This window comes from Pipistrellus hanaki (assembly GCF_964339955.1).
Source record: "Pipistrellus hanaki genome assembly, chromosome: 14".
NCBI classification, from domain to species: domain Eukaryota; kingdom Metazoa; phylum Chordata; class Mammalia; order Chiroptera; family Vespertilionidae; genus Pipistrellus; species Pipistrellus hanaki.
Window position 1 is genome coordinate 32,744,088 of NC_140516.1, and position 18,039 is coordinate 32,762,126.

An 18,039-nucleotide genomic window follows, 5' to 3' on the forward strand; every position below is an offset into this window, starting at 1 on the left:
GTACCTGCTGGTTAGTTTCAGTCGCAGGAGATAAATTTGTGAATGCAGGTGGGAGGAGACTGTGAAACGTGAAGATATTTGAACACCAGCTAAATCAGATGTAATAGCACAAAAGTGCTTAGCAGAGTGTCTGACACAGAATAGGTGCCAAATAAATATTTGATGAATGAATAAGTACTTGATGAACGAACAGTAAATATTATTACTAGCTTGGATCTTGAGTAAATTACTTAAACATTCTGAGCTTAGTTTCCTCTCCTATAAAGTGAAGATTAAAACTTACTTTACAGAGCAAGCCTACAAATTATATGAGATAATGCATACCACGTGCCCACCATATAGCAGGTACTTAAGCTAGTTTCTTTTTCCTTACATTTATATACTACTTTATTGTTTACAAAGCTCTTGTAAGCTCTTCTGGATACATGACCTCATTTTACTTCCATACCTTCTATAGTACTGCTCATTAGCCTCATTTTATAGTTGAAAAACAGACTCAGGGCTTGAGACACAGCCTCTTCAGGAAATGAGAGGCCATTGTACAAGTTTTACAAGCAGGGGAATGACCCAATAAAAACAGTGTTTCTTGAAGATTAATCTGAGTGGCCTATACGATGAGCTCGGCTGAAGAAGACGGAGAAATATTACTTTGACTGTTTTCATCAAAATCAAGTTGATGGTGATAAAATTTAAAAACCTAATGAATTAAGCGACTGAATAACCAGGTAAACCTGACCCTTCCCCACCCTCCCAAAAAAATGGAAGTTTTCACATCTGGTTGAGAAAAGGATGGCACCATCACCATTGAACAATTGGGAAGTCCAACTTGGTAAAATAGATGCAGAACTTCTGGCCAATATGGCAAACACGTGAACCGTGTCTTCAGTGCCATTGCAGATCTGCCTTAATTCCCCCTCTCCCCCTGACTTCCCCACGTGGACCAGAGCGCCCTAAGGTCCTTCGTCATCGCTTTTTCTCTAGAAGCAGTTCGGTGGCATGAGGATGGGGCGGAAAGGAAATAGAAACGAAGTTTCTGAACTTCCGGAACTGTGGTTACATCGCCTTTTTTTCCTTCTCTAAAAAGAAAAAATTAAATGAGGGGGGACCCCCCCAGTCCTTCGTCCCGCCTCGTTTTAAAATTAAACGACCCTCTCCAGGTTAGCACACAGAGATTTCCTGTTCTCCCTTTTTTAACGCGGTCGGGCCCACGCCGCTGATCCTCCTCGCCCGCCTCCCCGAGCGGAGCCCCGAGCGGGGGCTGACGTCACTTCCGGCGCGCTGACGCCGAGTCCGGCGTGCGGACGCCTGCGTCAGCAGCGAGCGGGGCTGGGGGCACCGGGTTTGAAGTCGTGCGGGTCGGAGCGCTGCCGCCTCCGCTGTGTCAGACCCCTCCTCCCGCGCCCGGGCCGCTGCGGGGGACGAGCGTCGGTCGGCTGGGGGCAGATGCCCGAGGGCCCGCGCCCGGCCGCCCCGCGCCGCGCCCGCCGCTCCCCTCCGCGCCGCGCTCTGGGCCTGCGCCGCGCTGCCCTCGGCCGACTAGCGCCTCGGCGGCGCGGCGCCCAGCTCGCGGGGAACCTCGAACCGCCGGCGCCCGGCCATGGCCGTCTCCAGGTGGGTGTCTCTGCTGACCGGCCGGCGGGGAGGCGGCCCGGCGAGCCTCCGTCTCCAGCCCGCGACCCCCCTCCCAGCGGGGAGCGGCTCCCCGTGTCACTGGGCTCGGGCGCCTCCTGCCACCGGCTCCGAAGTTCGCCCCTCGGGCTGCGGGGCTTTGGGCTCGGGTTCCTCCGAGCGAATGGCTCATGAATGGTTCATAACGTGTGTGTGTGTGCGTGCGTGTGTAATTGACATATTCTTTGTGTGTGTAATTGACATTTTTGTGTGTGTGTGTTTGTGTGTGTAATTGACATATTTTTATTTTGTGTGTGTAATTGACATTTTTAATTTTTTTTTTGTGTGTGTGTGTGTGTAAGTGTAACTGACTTACTGCCACGGTACAGCTTTCCTCACCGTGTTTCTTCTCCTGTCTGGTTTCTCTTCCCTCTTTCAGTGCGAGGAGAGCCTTTTTCTCTCTGTATTCTAAGGGCTGTTCCCTAACCTCCATGTCACGGGAAAACTTGGTAGGAAGCTCCAGGATGGGGCAATTAACAATACAATGATCTCCGCGAGCTTCTAATTACGTTCACATTTTATAGTTAAGGCTTGAGAGATAGGTCCCCCCCCCCCCAACTTCCCCCTTTTTCTTAACATTAGAGTTTACCTTTTGTGTAGCAGTACACACACGTGCAGTCGTCAGCGTTGTAATCTTGGGGCAAATGATCGTCTTAGTACCCGTTTTTCCTCAACGAAAGCGTGAAAGGCATAGCACCCATCTTTTAAATGATTGAAACGTGTGGGCTGCCTGTCAGCCGGAACGTCTTAGGCTAGGGCAGTGTTTCCCAAACTTCTCTCATGACGAGAATCATCTGGTGGAGTTGTTAAACTACAGATTCCTGAATCCCAACTAAGAAGTGCTAGACTAGAATTTTGGGTAGAATTGTATACTTAACTAGTGCTCAAAACTTGGGATTCAGGAATCTATATGTTCACAACTCCACCAGATGATTCTCATCATGAGAGAAGTTTGGGAAACACGGGGCTAGGGGAACTGTAGGAAAACCCAGCATGTTTGCCTACCTTCCCTGCAGTATGATAGAATGGTGGGAAAACTTTTGGTCAGATGTCTGATGTTGGTGGGTCTGTGTACATGTAAAGAGGGGACAGTCCCTGTGACCGCAGCTAGAAGGATTTAGCAAGTTTCTTAGCGTTCATGAAGTCCGTTTTCATGAGAATTGGGTCATTTTACCACATAGACTGAAGGAAAAAAATGATAGTTCAGAAAACCAATAGTTTTCATTATTTTTTCATAATTAATTGAACATGGTCCTTGAACACACTATGTGGTCAGGCTTTATCTGTTTTCCAAGAGAAAGGATCACCCATCCCTCACAGACTCCCTAGATAACTGATGAAATAGCGTGTGGGAGAAGCCCAATGGGAGTTGGGTGAAGGGGGTTGCTAGGTACCTGGAGTATGGGGCATCTACTTTTTATTTCATAAACTAGTTGAACCCATTCAATGGGAGGAAATTCTTATTGTGATATATAAAAAACTGCCTTGAGAGAATACAAGTGGTATTTTCAATTTTTGCAAATACAAGAAGTGACAAGACTGTGCAAGTTGTTGCCTTTTCATTGTGTTACCTCCCATACGAACACATAAATATATGCATTATAAATACATTGGTACATAAGCTTTACTATTATATTTGTCTACCAGGTAATACAGTGTGTAAGGGAATGAGTTGTACTTGAAATTCCTTTCTTAGAGCTAAGTGTATTTTCACAGTATTGGGTATAGTATTACAGAGTCAAAATGCAAGTGTTTGAAAAGAGACTACTAATCTGCTTGACCAGAAGGTTAGGGCACCTACATTTCTGAAAGGATGAGTGGGTTTCAAGAGATCTTGCCTTTTGTTCTTGAGGTTGGATTTCAGCGGGCAGTGCATCACTCCCCCACCCCCAGTAGATTCTTTCTTATTCATCTTGCCAAAATTCTATTAAATTATACTTTTTAAAAAGCCTGTCATGATTTTATGGAAGAGCTACTCTTGTGCTTATTTTTGTAATATAATAGACTCAAAGAAAACACTCTTGAGACTCTTGTGTTTTGGGGATACTGTCAGTTCTTGCCTTTTTTCATTTGCGGATTCACTCTAAATTGCAAGCTTTAATTTCAGGCTGGCCTTCTCCATGCGCTAAGCCAAGTTTCTTTGCCAACTAAATACCTTTTTTTTTCTTCTCCTGTTACTGTATGCTTGTGAAATACAGACTCATTTTTTAAAATATATTTTTATTGATTTTTTACAGAGAGGAAGAGAGAGGGAGAGAGAGTTAGAAACATCGATGAGAGAGAATCATCGATCAGCTGCCTCTTGCACACCCCCCCACTGGGGATGTGCCCACAACCAAGGTACATGCCCTTGATCGGAATCGAACCTGGGACCTTTCAGTCTGCAGACAGGTGCGCTATCCACTGAGCCAAACTGGTTTCGGCCAGGCTCATTTTAATATTTCATGCAGAGTAGGTGGAAGATAGTTCAAGAGATAAAAAGCATATTTGCCAGAATTAAATCAAATATTTTTTGCTCAGTTTATATCAATGCACATAACTGAAGAGAAACTGTAATAATTTTTTAGGACCTGTAAATATTTCCAACAGAGGTAACAGTAAGTTGGTACCATCATCATTCCCTCAATTGCCAGATTCAGAAATTTGGGATAATATTTGACTTCTTCCTCTCTTTCCCCCCCCTATCTAGCAGGTCACCAAATCCAATTTCCTCAGTTCTACCTTTCTAATGTTTTTCTGGTCAGTTGTTTTTCTTTTCATTCAAGTTACCACAATCCTGCTTCATACTACCGTTATCTCTAATCCTAGACACTTGCAACAGCAACTACTTGATTTTCTTGCCTTCCATGGCAGCTCTTTCTAATTTATTCTTTACTTCAGCCATATTATTTGCTAATATACACATTTTTCTGTTAAATCCCAATAATTTTCTAATGACATAGGATAAAGTCCAAATTTCTCAATAAACATATCTTTCCAGGTCTTTTGTGATCTGATTCCGCTTTACGTTTTTAGCTTCATCTTGTGTCAAGTTCTGTGTCTCTCTCTTTTTCAACCCTTTTCCAAATTTGTGTTCTCACTTCCTAATCTTTATTTCTGGAACATTTCTTTCTTGGGTCCCACCCATAAGTCTGGCTAATTCTAACCTTATATTCTGGGTCTAAGGCAATATGTCTGTTTGTTCAGGAAGCCTTCTCTGCCTTTACTTTATGTGAGCTTTTTGTACCAATGTGTTCTGTCAATCATAAAATTTATCACTAGTGACCCAGTGCACCGATTCGTGCACTTTGAAAGGAAATGAGAAGGTGGCTGACAGGGCAGGGCCAGGCTCGCCCTGGAGCCAACCTTCTGTGGTCTCCCCCCTTTATCTGCGGAGTGAGGGGGTCCCTCCATAGCTAGGGCCCCTCGGCTTGGCCTGCGGGGATCGGGCCTAAACTGGCTCTCCAACATCCCCTGAGAGGTCCCAGAGTGCAAGAGGGCACTCTGCAAAGTTGCTGTTCTACAATCTGTTCAGTAAATTAGATTCGGGCCCACAGTGCCCCAGCAACAACATAACCCACGGCCCAAGGTGGAATTGCATGGCCCTGCGAGGAATCGGGCTCCTTCCTCTCTGGTTTCAGAGTGCGGCACCTGAGAACTGCCGCTGCCAAGTCACTGCAGCTTGGCAGCTCCTGTGTTGAGTGTCTGTACCCTGGTGGTCAGTGGGCATCATAGTGACCAGTCGTTCCGCAGTTCAGTCAATTTGCATATTAGCCTTTTATGTAGGAATAGAGGCCCGGTGCAAAAAATTCATGCACGGGGGTGTGTGTCCCTCAGCCCAGCCTGCACCCTCTCCAATCTGGGACCCCTCAAGGGATGTCCGACTGACTGTTTAGGCCCATCTCGGTAGGATTGGGCCTAAACGGGCAGTCTGACATTCCTCTCACAGTCCAGGACTGCTGGCTTCCAACTGCTCACCTGCCTGCCTTCCTGATTGCCCCTAACAGGTTCTGCCTGCCAGCCAGCCTGATCACCCCCTAACCACTCCCCAGCCAGCCTGATTGATGCTTAACTGCTCCCCTGCCAACCTGATTGCCCCTAGCTGGCCATCTTGTGATGGCCATCTTGTGTCCACATGGGGGCAGCCATCTTATGTGTTGGGGTGATGGTCAATTTGCATATTAATCTTTTACTAGAGGCCTGGTGCATGAAATTTGTGCATGAGGGGGTGTCCCCTCAGCCCAACCTGTACTCTCTCTAACCTGGGATCCCTTTCACAATCCGGGACCACTGGCTCCTAATTGTTCACCTGCCTGCCTGTCTGATCACCCCTAATTACCCTCCCCTGCTGTTCTGGTCACCCCCAATTGCCCCCCACCAACCTGATCGCCCTTTACTAACCCCCCTGCTGGCACAGTCGCTCCACACAACCTGCTCAGTTGTTTGGTTGAGGGGGGGGGGGCCCCCTTCACATCCCCCCCCCCTCCCCCGGCCTGGTCACCCCTTGCAACCTGCTACTTGGTTTTTTGGTTGCTCATCCCCCCCCCCCCCCCCCCCCCCTGCTGGCCTGGTCACCCCACACATCCTGCTGTTTGATCGCCCCTCACTAACATCCCTGTTGGTCTGGTCACTCAGTCATTTGGTTGCCCTTCACTGCCACCACCCCTCCCCAACCCCCACCCCTGGCCTCCAACTGTCCCCCCCTGCAGGCCTGGTTGTTCCATGCAGCCTGCTGTTCGGTCATTTGGTTGTCCCTCACTAACCTCCCTGCCGGCCTGGTCACCCCACACAGCCTTTTTGGTCATCCGTTTAGTTGCAATGGTTGCTTAGGCTTTTATTATTATAGATTAGATAGGATAGAGGCCTGATGCACGGGTGGGGGCCAGCTGGTTTTTCCTGAAGGGTGTCCAGGATCAGGGTGGGGGTACCTTTGGGCTGTGGGGTGGTTTTCAGGGTGCCGCGCCCCCCCCCCGTGATCCAAGCGGAGGCCCTGGTATGGATTTATCTTCTATAATTGAAACTTGGTAGCCTTGAGCAGAGGCCAGTGCAGGACAGGGTGGGCAGAAAGATTGGCTTCCTCCATTGCCTGGGAAACCCAAGCTTCCTGCTCACTCCGTGACTGCAGCCATCTTAGTTGGGTTAATTTGCATACTCTCTCCTGATTGGCTTGTGGGTGTGTTGGAGGCAAGTCAATTTGCATATCACTCTTTTATTAGATAGGATACTTTGAAATTATTTCATTGTTCTCTTTCCTGCTTGAATTAACATAAACCGTGAGAGAAGGGAATATGTTTGACCTATCTCTTGCAGAAGGTCCTGGTTCCTACTAGGTGCTCAGTACATCATTTTTTTAAATGATTGATTTTGTTTCTTGTTTTAATACTTGTCATGATTTACTATAATTTATGTCTAGTAGAATATTTCCTGTGTTTTCCAGTGAGTGCTTCTGAATTTAGCTACAGTGTTTTTTTCTGGAATATTGGCTAGGCTTATTGCTTAAAAAAATGTAATAAATACTATTAGAATTTTAAAATTGAATTTTAAAGATAGGAAGGGAGAGGGATAGAGAGATAGAAACATCGATGAGAGAGAATCATCGATCAGCTGCCTCTTGCACACCCCCTACTGGGAATGTGTCCGCAACCAAGGTACATGTCCTTGACTGGAATAGAACCTGGGACCCTTCAGTCCACAGGCAGATGCTCTATCCACTGAGCCAAACCGGTTTCAGCAGTACATCGTTTTTTTATTTATTTTATTTATTTATTTATTTTATTATTATTATTTTTTAAAATATATTTTATTGATTCTTTACAGAGAGGAAGGGAGAGAAATAGAGAGCTAGAAACATCGATGAGAGAGTCATCGATCAGCTGCCTCCTGCACACCCCCCACCGGGGATATGCCCGCAACCAAGGTACATGCCCTTGACCGGAATCGAACCCGGGACCCTTCAGTCTCCAAGCCGACGCTCTATCCACTGAGCCAAACCAGTCCCGGCAGTACATCATTTTTTTAAATGAGTGATTTTGTTTCTTGTTTTAATACTTGTCATGACTTACTATAATTTATATATAGTAGAATATTTCCAGTGAGTGCTTCTGAGTTTAGCTACAGTATTTTTTTTTTTTTTTTAATATTGGCTAGGCTTATAGTTTAAAAAAATGTAATAAATACTATTAGAATTTTAAAAATATATTTTAAAATTTAATTTTAGAGAGAGGAAGGGAGAGGGATAGAGAGAGAGAAATATTGATGAGAGGACCCTCCCCCCTTACCTACCCCGGATTAAGTTGTAACCCGGGCATATGCCCTGACTGGAAATCAAACTGGCAACCTTTTGGTTCCTGGTTCGATGCTCAACTGCTGAGTCACACTAGCTGGGCTAGTTATTTTGAAAAGTTTATAATTGGTACAATTCTGTGATAGTATGGCATTTTAGAACGCAAATTGGCTATTAACTGCATTTTGAATGATCAAATTTTTTAGACCCTGCTTATAGTTTTATAAAGACTTATAGATTTATTGTACTTTGAATTGTAAGAATGTGGTGAAATGCACATGGGTGAGTTAAATTTTGCAAAAACAACACCCACCACAAACTTTGTGACCCTCTAAAAACTGCAAGTACAATTATAGCATTTTGTTCTCGCTTCAGCAGCACATACACAATGATAGCATTTGAAGTTCTCCATAAAATGCAGTGAAATATTACTGAAAAATTGTAATTCCTTTCGACCCTTAATAAACGATTGTTAAGGAGCATATAAATGTAGGAGTAGAGAACAGTGTTACCCTTTAAATGTGAATTCTGGAAAATAAGCTAAGCTCACTCACTAGCTTCTTGACTTGCTCCTATAAAACCAGCCTTAGCAAAAAGACAAATTACAATAGTATATGTTACTGCTTTTCATGTTGCTTGCAGACAATTTATATTACAGTTGTTAAATCTTTGAATTCTGCTGTTTTGTTTTTTGCTCCTTTCTCTAGTATCACCTGTCACTATCTAGTTGGAGTAGTTTTAGAAGAATTGTTAAGAAGTGTTAATGCTCATTACAGAAGTTGGTGAATCTATAACATTGTTGGGCTTGATGGCTTAATACAGATTTTTTTAAAGATTGTTTTTGATGCCTTTGCCTGTTTATGCCACCACTGAATCAGTTGACTATTGTTTTACATTGATTAGTTAATATGAACAGTTTTTCCTTGATCATATAGAGGAAAATTTTAAATATAGAGAATTTTTCCTCAGTGTTATAAGCTAAACAAAATGAGGTTCATGTCTAAAATGTCTAGAAAGTAATTATGATTTGACTACATTAGAAGCTACATCTTATATTTGTGACATATACCTTTGCATTTGAAAATGATGCAGTGTTCAGAAAGGATTCAGGAAAAAAATCAGATCATATCCTTTTATGGAAGAAACAAATTGCTACATATGAACAGAACTTTGTTTAGTTTTGTTAATTCTCTGCACTGCTGATACTTAGGAGAAACATTGTTTCAGCAGGTCTGTTCTGCTAAGTAAAAGGAAGTTGCTTGATGTGGGGGAAGTTCTAGTGGATCCTTCCGAGTGACAGGGGAAATGCTAAAATTATCTATAGGACAGCATATGTTTCTTGTGTTTGCTAAGCCTATTCCTCTTTTACTTCTAATTTCAATTCATTATAGGACTGACAGAAGGGACTATTATGAATTACAGCGAGTGCTCCATATCTGCAGGTTCTATATCTGTGGATTCAAGCAATCATGGATCTGGATTTAAAATATTTGGGGGAAAGATGTGTACTATGTAGTTAGACCTACAATGGTTGCATCTGTACTGAACATGTACAGACTCTTATCCCCTAAACCAGAGGTGAAGAACCTTTTTTCTGCCATGGGCCATTTGGATATTTATAATATCATTTGCTTAATATAATTTACTGAGCATAAACTCATGTTGCTATGAAAAAGCTCCTGGGTTTATTGAATTTCTAGTGTCGCCTGTGGTTGCCTTGGCAGGGGCAGACCAAATGATTTTCTGGGCTTTATATGGCCACACCTCTGCCCTAAACAATACAGTGTAACAACTGTTTACATAGCATTTGCAATATATTTGGTATTATAAGTAATCTAGAGATGAGATGATTTAAACTACAGTAAGTCCTCACTTAACATTGATGATGGATCCTAAGACTTGAAAGGAAACAACTTATAATGAAACCATCTTACCAAATGCTAACTGATATAAACAAGAGTTAATTTCCTGTGGCATCTCATCATCTCACCAACATTATAATAAAGCAACATTAAGCAAAATGTTATTCAAGAACCTGCTATATATGGGAGGATGTATGTAGGTTATGTGCAAATACTATGCCATCTTCTATCTATTTATATATATAAAAGGCTAATATTCAAAGTGTCCCCTTGGGAGTTCAACCAGGAGATCCAGAGTTCAATCGTTCGCTATGATCTGCGTTGACTACCAGGTGGTGTGGAACTAAGGAAGGCAGCCAGGGAAGGAAGGCCCCCGGCTAGCAGCCTGAAGGCCCTGATTTGCCCTGTTCAGCGGCCAGGTCTAGGGACCCTACCCGTGCACGAATTTCATGCAGTGGGCCTCTAGTTTTATATAAGGGACTTCATCATCTACAAATTTTGATATCCCAGGGGAAAGTGTAATAATTTTGTATTAAGTTTTAAAACCATAGTTCTGCTAAAGAAACTATATTTTATCTTTAAGATAAAATCATTCAGCCCTAGCCCTTATCGGTTTGGTTCAGTGGATAGAGCGTCAGCCTGTGGACTGAAGGGTCCCAGGTTCAATTCCAGTCAAGGGCATGTACCTTGGATGCAGGTACATCCCCAGTGGAGAGTGTGTAGAATGCATCTGATGTTTCTCTCATCGATATTTCTCTCTATCCCTCTCCTTTCATCTCTGTAAAAAATCAATAAAATATATTTTTAAAATCATACAGCCCTAGCCAGTTTGACTCAGTTGATAGAGTGTTGTCCTGCAGACTAAAGGGTTTGATTCCGGTCAAGGGCACATGCCCGGGTTGCAGGCTCAATTTCCAGTAGGGGGCATGCAGTAAGCGGCCAATCAGTGATGTTCATTCATTATTGATGTTTCTATCACTCTCCCTTTACCTTCCTCTCTGAAATCAATAGAAATATTTTTTAAAAAGTTTATAAAACAAACAAAAAAGATAAAATCTACAAAAGACAATTAGGTAGGGGTAGAGATTAGGAAAAAATGTCCTGAAGGAGATAACATAACTTGGTTGTATTTAAAAATAAATATATCACTATTATTTTTTAGAGAGAGAAGGGAGAGAAGAGAAACATAGATAGGAGGGTGAAAAACCAATAGGCTATCTACTGCACACCCCCCTACCCTGGATTGAGCCTGAAACTTATGCACATGCCCTGACCTGGAATCCAACCGGAGGCCTCTTGGTGCCCAGGATGACACCAACTGAGCCACACCAGTGTATACACATACTTAAGCATTCATTTTTTTTTTTGCAGAACACTTTCTGTGTTCTAGGTACTGGAGATATGACAGAGAACAAAAATGGAGTCCCCATTCCCAGGGAATTTATGTTCTAGTGCAGTGGTTGGCAAACTCATTAGTCAACAGAGCCAGATATCAATAGTACAGCGATTGAAATTTCTTTTGAGAGCCAAATTTTTTAAACTTCTTCTAATGCCACTTCTTCAAAATAGACTCGCCCAGGCTGTGGTATTTTGTGGAAGAGCCACACTCACGGGGCCAAAGAACCGCAGTTTGCTGACCACGGTTCTAGTGTGGTTGTGGAGGAAATACAATTTATCTAGCGTGCACCTGGCTGTGCCCCTGGCTTTGGTGTGGTTTCACATTTTCATATTCACCCTTGTGTTCTACATGGTATCTTAAGTTAATGTACATTTTTATTTAAAGAGCATAACATAGTTTCAAATTACCCATAGTTTGAATTAGAAGATTTGCACTTTAAAACACCAGTCTAGAGAATTTCTTGGAAATGTTTTTCTTTTGAAGTAACTTTCTTAATGCTAACATGTGGGACTTAGGACAGTGTTCATGTTAGATATTTATTTTCTTACCTTATTCCCTATATAACAAAGAAAGGTGAAAATTTAAATAATTTCTTTTTAAAATTTTAATGTAATTTTTTGCTAAATGTAAAAAATACCCAACAAAATGGACAGGATTGACTGATCATTCTCTCTTTGTTAAGGTTACAAAGCCATACTTGTGAGGTATTCTGTTGGTTGACCTTCCACAATTTTTTAGAGATTAAGTTTATTCTGAGAATATTGAGATTGGAAGTAGATTAAGGAAGTTATATTTTATACCTTTTTCCTTTCATCTTCAACTAGCTTAGGAGTGGAAATGCAACATATACTTGCTTATTAATGATGGAGTAGTAATCTAGGGCATAGTAATAATATATAGGAGTGGACAAAAGTGGTTTACAGTTGTGAGTATGCAAAACACAGTTTATTCTTGTATTATTATTTATTAATTATTGTATTTCTTTTTATTGCATCTATAAACCTATTTTAGCCCACCCTGTATGACTTCTTTCAGTTTCTTTTTATGACTTTACGAAGTATCATAATGCAAAGAGCTGAAAAGAAGAGGGATTAGATTGCAGCTGCCAGTATAACCTCTACAAAATTCTTGTATTCTTTTTCTCCTACGTACGGTAGTCTTTAGAACAGTTGCCTGAAACACACATTGCTAACCAAATCATGAATCATGTCTTGTGAGGTTATCTCTCTGAATTAAAATCCAAATTGAAAACGGGCCAGATTTCTTATCAATAGATTCCTAAGAAGTGGACATTGTCAAATATGCTTTATTTAAATCATTCTTCTATCTTCTTTGGTACCTTTTATTCAGTTGACATCTGTTGCCTCTTCCTTCTCTTTCTGTCTTCAGAGAATGAGTAATGGCATTTTTTTCTACTAGCTGTTCTGCAAGGGCAGGTTTAGCTGAAAGAAGTATTGTGGTTAGTACTGTGTTTCCTCAATCAGCCCTTTTTTTAACTTCCTTTTTCTTCTGACCACCTAGCTTCATTCAGGACCTCTCCCTCACCAGGGACCCTGTCTGCCTTCCGACATATTACTGACCCTGTCTCGAGCCCTTGCCCCTCTCCCATCAGTTCACTAGACCAGTCTTTTCCTTTGTGGCCTGGCCCTGATGCTTACCCTGCTTGCCTTATAGCTGTCTACCAACTACAAGGGTAACAGATCAGACTGCCCTCTTGTCACCTCCTGGTCTGCATCTCTCTGTTCTGCGTTTTATGAGGTGTCTAATCTGCTGCCCTAGAGAGAGGAATGGAGAACTCCAAAAGAGACTGTGAGGCAAGAGGACCAAGGGAGCATCTTGTGTCTCCATTCCTCTGTTCAGGGAGACGTTTATTTACCACCAGGTAGAATATGTGAGAATAAACCGTCCTGGAACTGGATGAGAGAGTGAGCTGATCTGCTACTCTCAGGGCAGTTGGCTAGTGGAGGAGCACAGGTGACATGACATGGCAGTGGGATAAAAGGCTTTGCAGAAAAGAGAGGCAGGAGTAACTGTGGCTGAGACAGATCAGCATTAAGTTGAAGAGTTGGTCTTTGGGCAGCTTGTGGTTCTGATGAAGCTAGATAGCAGGGGGCTAAAGGAAAGTTTAGGAAGGATGGAAATTATTGAAGGAATACAGTGCCTACTGCATGGTCTTTTTCAACTTGCTGTTTGGACCAGACATACTGCCTTGATGTTCAGAATGCTGAGGTACTGTTATGCTAATCTCTACATTAACTGAAATATTATCTTACCATCAGTTCCATTATTTTTATAACTTGTTTTTATATAATACATCTGTTGTAAATTAAGGTTATTCCTCAAAGGAAGCAAAAATAAAATTAATATAGCATACTCTTTTTTTTGCTTAAAAATGATGCCTAAATTTGTTCCCAAGAAATTTGAACTTTTCTTTATAATTTTAATTACAATAAATATCAACTACTCAGCTATATTTAAATACTGTGGAAGACACTGTGCAAAGTATTATGGGGGAGGAGGGTAAAATGAATCATCAAAGGAGGTGAAGCCCAATGAGCATAAGATATCATGTGACAACTCAATGTAAGAGATGCCACAAAGCAAAGCATAATAAGTACCAAAATGGCCGTTTAAGATGATAATTCATGTGGATTTCAGAAGAGGAAGTAATCTCTATGGTTTAGTAATTTGAAATGGTTTCAAAAGGGTAAACATAACTGAGAGAGATACTGAACTGCTTCCATACATACAAATATTTTATTAGGAGGGACATTTAAAAAAAAAATATATATATATATATTTGTTAGTGATGTCAGAGAGGAATGGAGAGGGAGAGAGAATGAGAAACATCAATGATGATCTGCTGCCTCCTGCACGCCTCCTACTGGGGATTAAGCCCACAACCTGGGCATATGCCCTTGACTGGAATTGAACCTGGGACCCTTCAGTCTGCAGGCCGATGCTTTATTAACTGAGTCAAACCAGGTAGGGCACAACTTTAAATCTTGATGGATGGGAGTTAGTTGAAGAATTGAAACAAAAAAAAAAGGCATTCTAAGTGGAAAAAACAGTATAGACAAAGTTATGAACACCAAAAAGTTATATTTGGGAGAGACTTTTGTTTTTGATTGCTATCTAATAGGCAAGGGTGAGCCATTAAAACGTTTAGAATAAGGTAGTGATTTGACCAAAGGTTTCTTTAGGAAGTAAATCTGGCAAATAATGTCACGTCAGTATGGAATTATGCTTACCAGGCAGTTGAAAGTGGCACTAGAGCTTCCAGATGGGCCAGAGTTAGGGACTATTTGTATTGTGTTATAATCTTAACAAATATTGTAATATAGTTTCCTAAGGGAGAAACTGGTGAAAGATGAGCAGCCATGGATGGAATCTGGGAGAATGTTCATCTTAAATGTGTTAAGAATAGGGAAACTGAGGAAGGAATTGAGTTCAAAGAACAGGGTAGTAAAATATGAATATTTAGAAAAGAAAGTAAGGAGTATTTGCTAATGTCAGATGGCATAGAAGAGTCAAGAAAATTGGATTTATAAAAAAATTGGATTTGAATATTACAAGTTCATTGATGACTTTCAGGTGTGCTATTTCAGTAGTAGAGAAGGAGTAGAAATGTGACTGATAAAAATTAAATTGTATGAGGAGGAAATAGAAGAGGTCATTTTTAAGCATTGGTACAAGATACTAATAGAGAGGATAAGTGTGTGTGTGTGTGTGTGTGTGTGTGTGTTGGGGGGGGGGGTGCAAAACTGTATGGATTGGGTCAAAACTGGCAGTCCAACATTCCCCGAGGTTTCCCGGATTGTGAGAGTGCACAGGCCAGGCCAAGGGACCCCACTGGTCATGTATCTGTGCACTGGGCCCTCTAGTACAATTATAAGTCCATTGTAGCAAAATTTGATCTAAGACTAATATATTTTTTATAATAAAACATTTAATTTTCGATAATTTTGCTTGCCATAGAATATAGCAGGCAAATGAATATTAAATGAATATTTGTCTGGCCTAGCCGGTTGGGCTGCAGACTGGAGGGTCCCAAGTTTGATTCCTGTCAAGGGCACATGCCTGGGTTGCAGGCTGATCCCTAATAGGGAGCATGCAGGAAGCAGTCAATTAATGATTCTCATCATTGATGTTTCTATCTCTCCCTCTCCCTTCCTCTCTAAAATAAAAAATATATTTAAAAATAAACAATAAATGAATATTTGTCTTGATACTTACAGGAAGTTGTAATCTTTTCACACATTTCTTTCCAATGAGCATAGACATTTAAAAATCATATTATGGCAATGTGCAGATTATTTGTTGGTTCAGAGAGGGTTCTTATAAACTTTATCATTGTAACCACTTTTAAAGATGAAAGAAAATAAAGGGGATTCTGAGAGTTATTGGATGTATGTGAGAAATCACCTTCTGGGGATGGGGTTTGGAGTCCAACATAGTCTTAGAATTTTTTAAGAACACCAACTATCAGAAAAAAACTTTTCATATTCTTTAGTTCCACTATCTCCCTGAGTCACTCTTCACCAAATCCTGTAGTAAAAACTGATAAATGGGTAAAGATAAATATAAATAGCATTGAATGAATAAGATGGGACATTCTGTATAAAGTTAATTTTTGCACGTCCTATAAAAATTTCTTTATAATCATTCAGTGTGCCATTCACTGTATAGGGAACAAAAACTGTGCCGCATTACTCTTTTTTTTCCTTATGTTATGGCTTGAATTATCTCAAATATTTTTCTTGATATCTGTCCTTCTTACATATCCTTAACTATAAAATTTGAACCTTGCCTCTTTGTGTTGTTCTGAAGCAGTTGAAAAGTTTTCATAGTACCCCAAGACTTCTTGACAGGAAAAGACCTATTTTAGTTATATATTTCTTAGCAGTTATAATGATTTTGTACTTGTTAGTGACTGGCTAGTTTGAAATACTAACAGAAAAAAGAAAAACCCTGCCCATTTCATTTGCCCTCCCTCCCCTGAGGTTTATTTTATGAAAGATTTTCAGAACTTTGTAACTTTTTAGCTCTCTATAAAAGAAAAATAATCCCAGAAGTAAAATATGAGCCTCTCTATACTTTATTTTTTAAAATTATTTTATATCTAATATATTTAACTTTCTAAAAAACCTTTTTTTAATCTTTATTGTTGAAAGTATTACATATGTCCCTTTTTCCCCCCCATGAACACCCTCCCCCTCCCCCTTACCACCCCACTGTCTGTGTCCATGGGTTCATGCGTATATGCAAACAAGGTCTTTGGTTGATCACCTCCCCTCACCTCCTCTCCCCCTCCTTCCTTCCAAGATCCCGCACTCTGTTCCATGCTTCCATGTTTCTGGGTCCAGTCTAAGGATATGTTCGTTTGATTTTTAAAGAGAGAGGAAGGTGGAAAGTGGTGGGGGCAGGGGAGAGACATCAATAGGTTGCCTCCTATTCACCCATAACCTCGGTATATGCTCCGACAGGGAATTGAACCCATCACCTATTTTTGGGGGGTGTACAGGATAATGATCCAGCAGTTGAGCCTGCCTACCAAGGTAAACTTGTCATCTTGTAACATTTCCTTACTAGTTCATCCCATTTCTTGTAACAACATCTTCATTTTCTAAGATTTAGAGTCTCAGAATCTTTTTATTTCCTTAACATTTATTTCACTTAATTTCTATACCATGTGTGATTTACTTCAGCATTTCTCTCAACCTCTTTTTAGTCTTGTCATGATTATAGTTCAGGTCTGCACTTTTAGCCTTAAATATGTATCTAAAAGGTTCCTTCCATTTTATTTCATGCTTCAAACTGCTGCCAGAGTCATCGTTCTAAAACATAGCTCCAGTCTCATCGCTTTCTTAACTCAAGACCTCCCTGGTTGAACTACACATTCAGAGATCTCTACATTAGAGCTCTAGCTACTTATGTCTCCCACTGTTATTTTACAGTCAGGCTGTTAGTCACTTCTCTAAAGATAGTCTTCCTTTCCTTATTGCCTTGGTGATATTGCTTCTTCCAGGTGTCTCTCCCCCTTCCCTTTTACCACCTCATCTCCACCAGTATTGAAATCTTATTTTCTACCATTATAATCCTTCTCATATACCATTTCTTTTACGAAGTCTTTTCAGTATTACACAGTTGGGGATATAGTATTTGTTTTCTCTGACCCCACTCTTTAATATGCTTTGTACTGTATGTTTTTTTCTGACATGTATCTTACTGTATTCTATATTCTACTTATTTGTATATTTGTCTTGCCATAGCAAGTTGCTTCGGAGTAGAGATTCCCCTGCAGCCTTAGCATAGGACTTTGTTTACAGATGCTCAGTACATTTATTAACTCATACATATGAGAAAACACATTTCAGAATAACCATTGTATTTTTGGCATTTTAGGCTTGACCGTCTTTTTATCCTACTGGATACTGGCACTACTCCAGTTACAAGAAAAGCTGCTGCACAGCAACTTGGAGAAGTGGTGAAGCTTCATCCCCATGAACTACATAATCTCTTATCTAAAGTAAGAACGCTTTAAAAAAAAAAAAAAAATTATAATACAATTGTGAAAATTTGTCCGGATAACAAAAGTAAAGACGGAAAGTGTCTTATTTTATTTTAGTGACAGCTTATAGTGTTCAAATTCCATTAAATATCTTAACATTTTTTCCAAATATTTTTAGATTTTCGTTATTTATAATGTATTTATTTTGTTTGTTGCAAGATTTAAAATATTTTTGTTTGTTTTGCATCAAGTTTAATTAAGGGATGTGACAACATAAAATCTTTTACCTGTGGCACAAATTTGAATCTGACCCAATTTGGTAATGAACTAAGTTGTT

At 40.8% G+C, this 18,039-nt stretch overlaps 1 protein-coding gene across 1 annotated transcript in view; it reads left to right on the top strand.

Moving 5' to 3' along the window:
• The first annotated feature begins 1,280 nt into the window (after window positions 1-1,280).
• The window catches only part of BTAF1 (B-TFIID TATA-box binding protein associated factor 1), a 94,728-nt gene continuing 77,969 nt past the window's right edge, over window positions 1,281-18,039 (top strand). Inside the window, exons 1-2 of the mRNA XM_084904311.1 lie at window positions 1,281-1,611; window positions 17,597-17,720. Of these exons, the coding sequence (XP_084760437.1) occupies window positions 1,598-1,611; window positions 17,597-17,720 (138 nt within the window). The 5' untranslated portion in view covers window positions 1,281-1,597. The remainder of the gene's footprint in view (window positions 1,612-17,596; window positions 17,721-18,039) is intronic.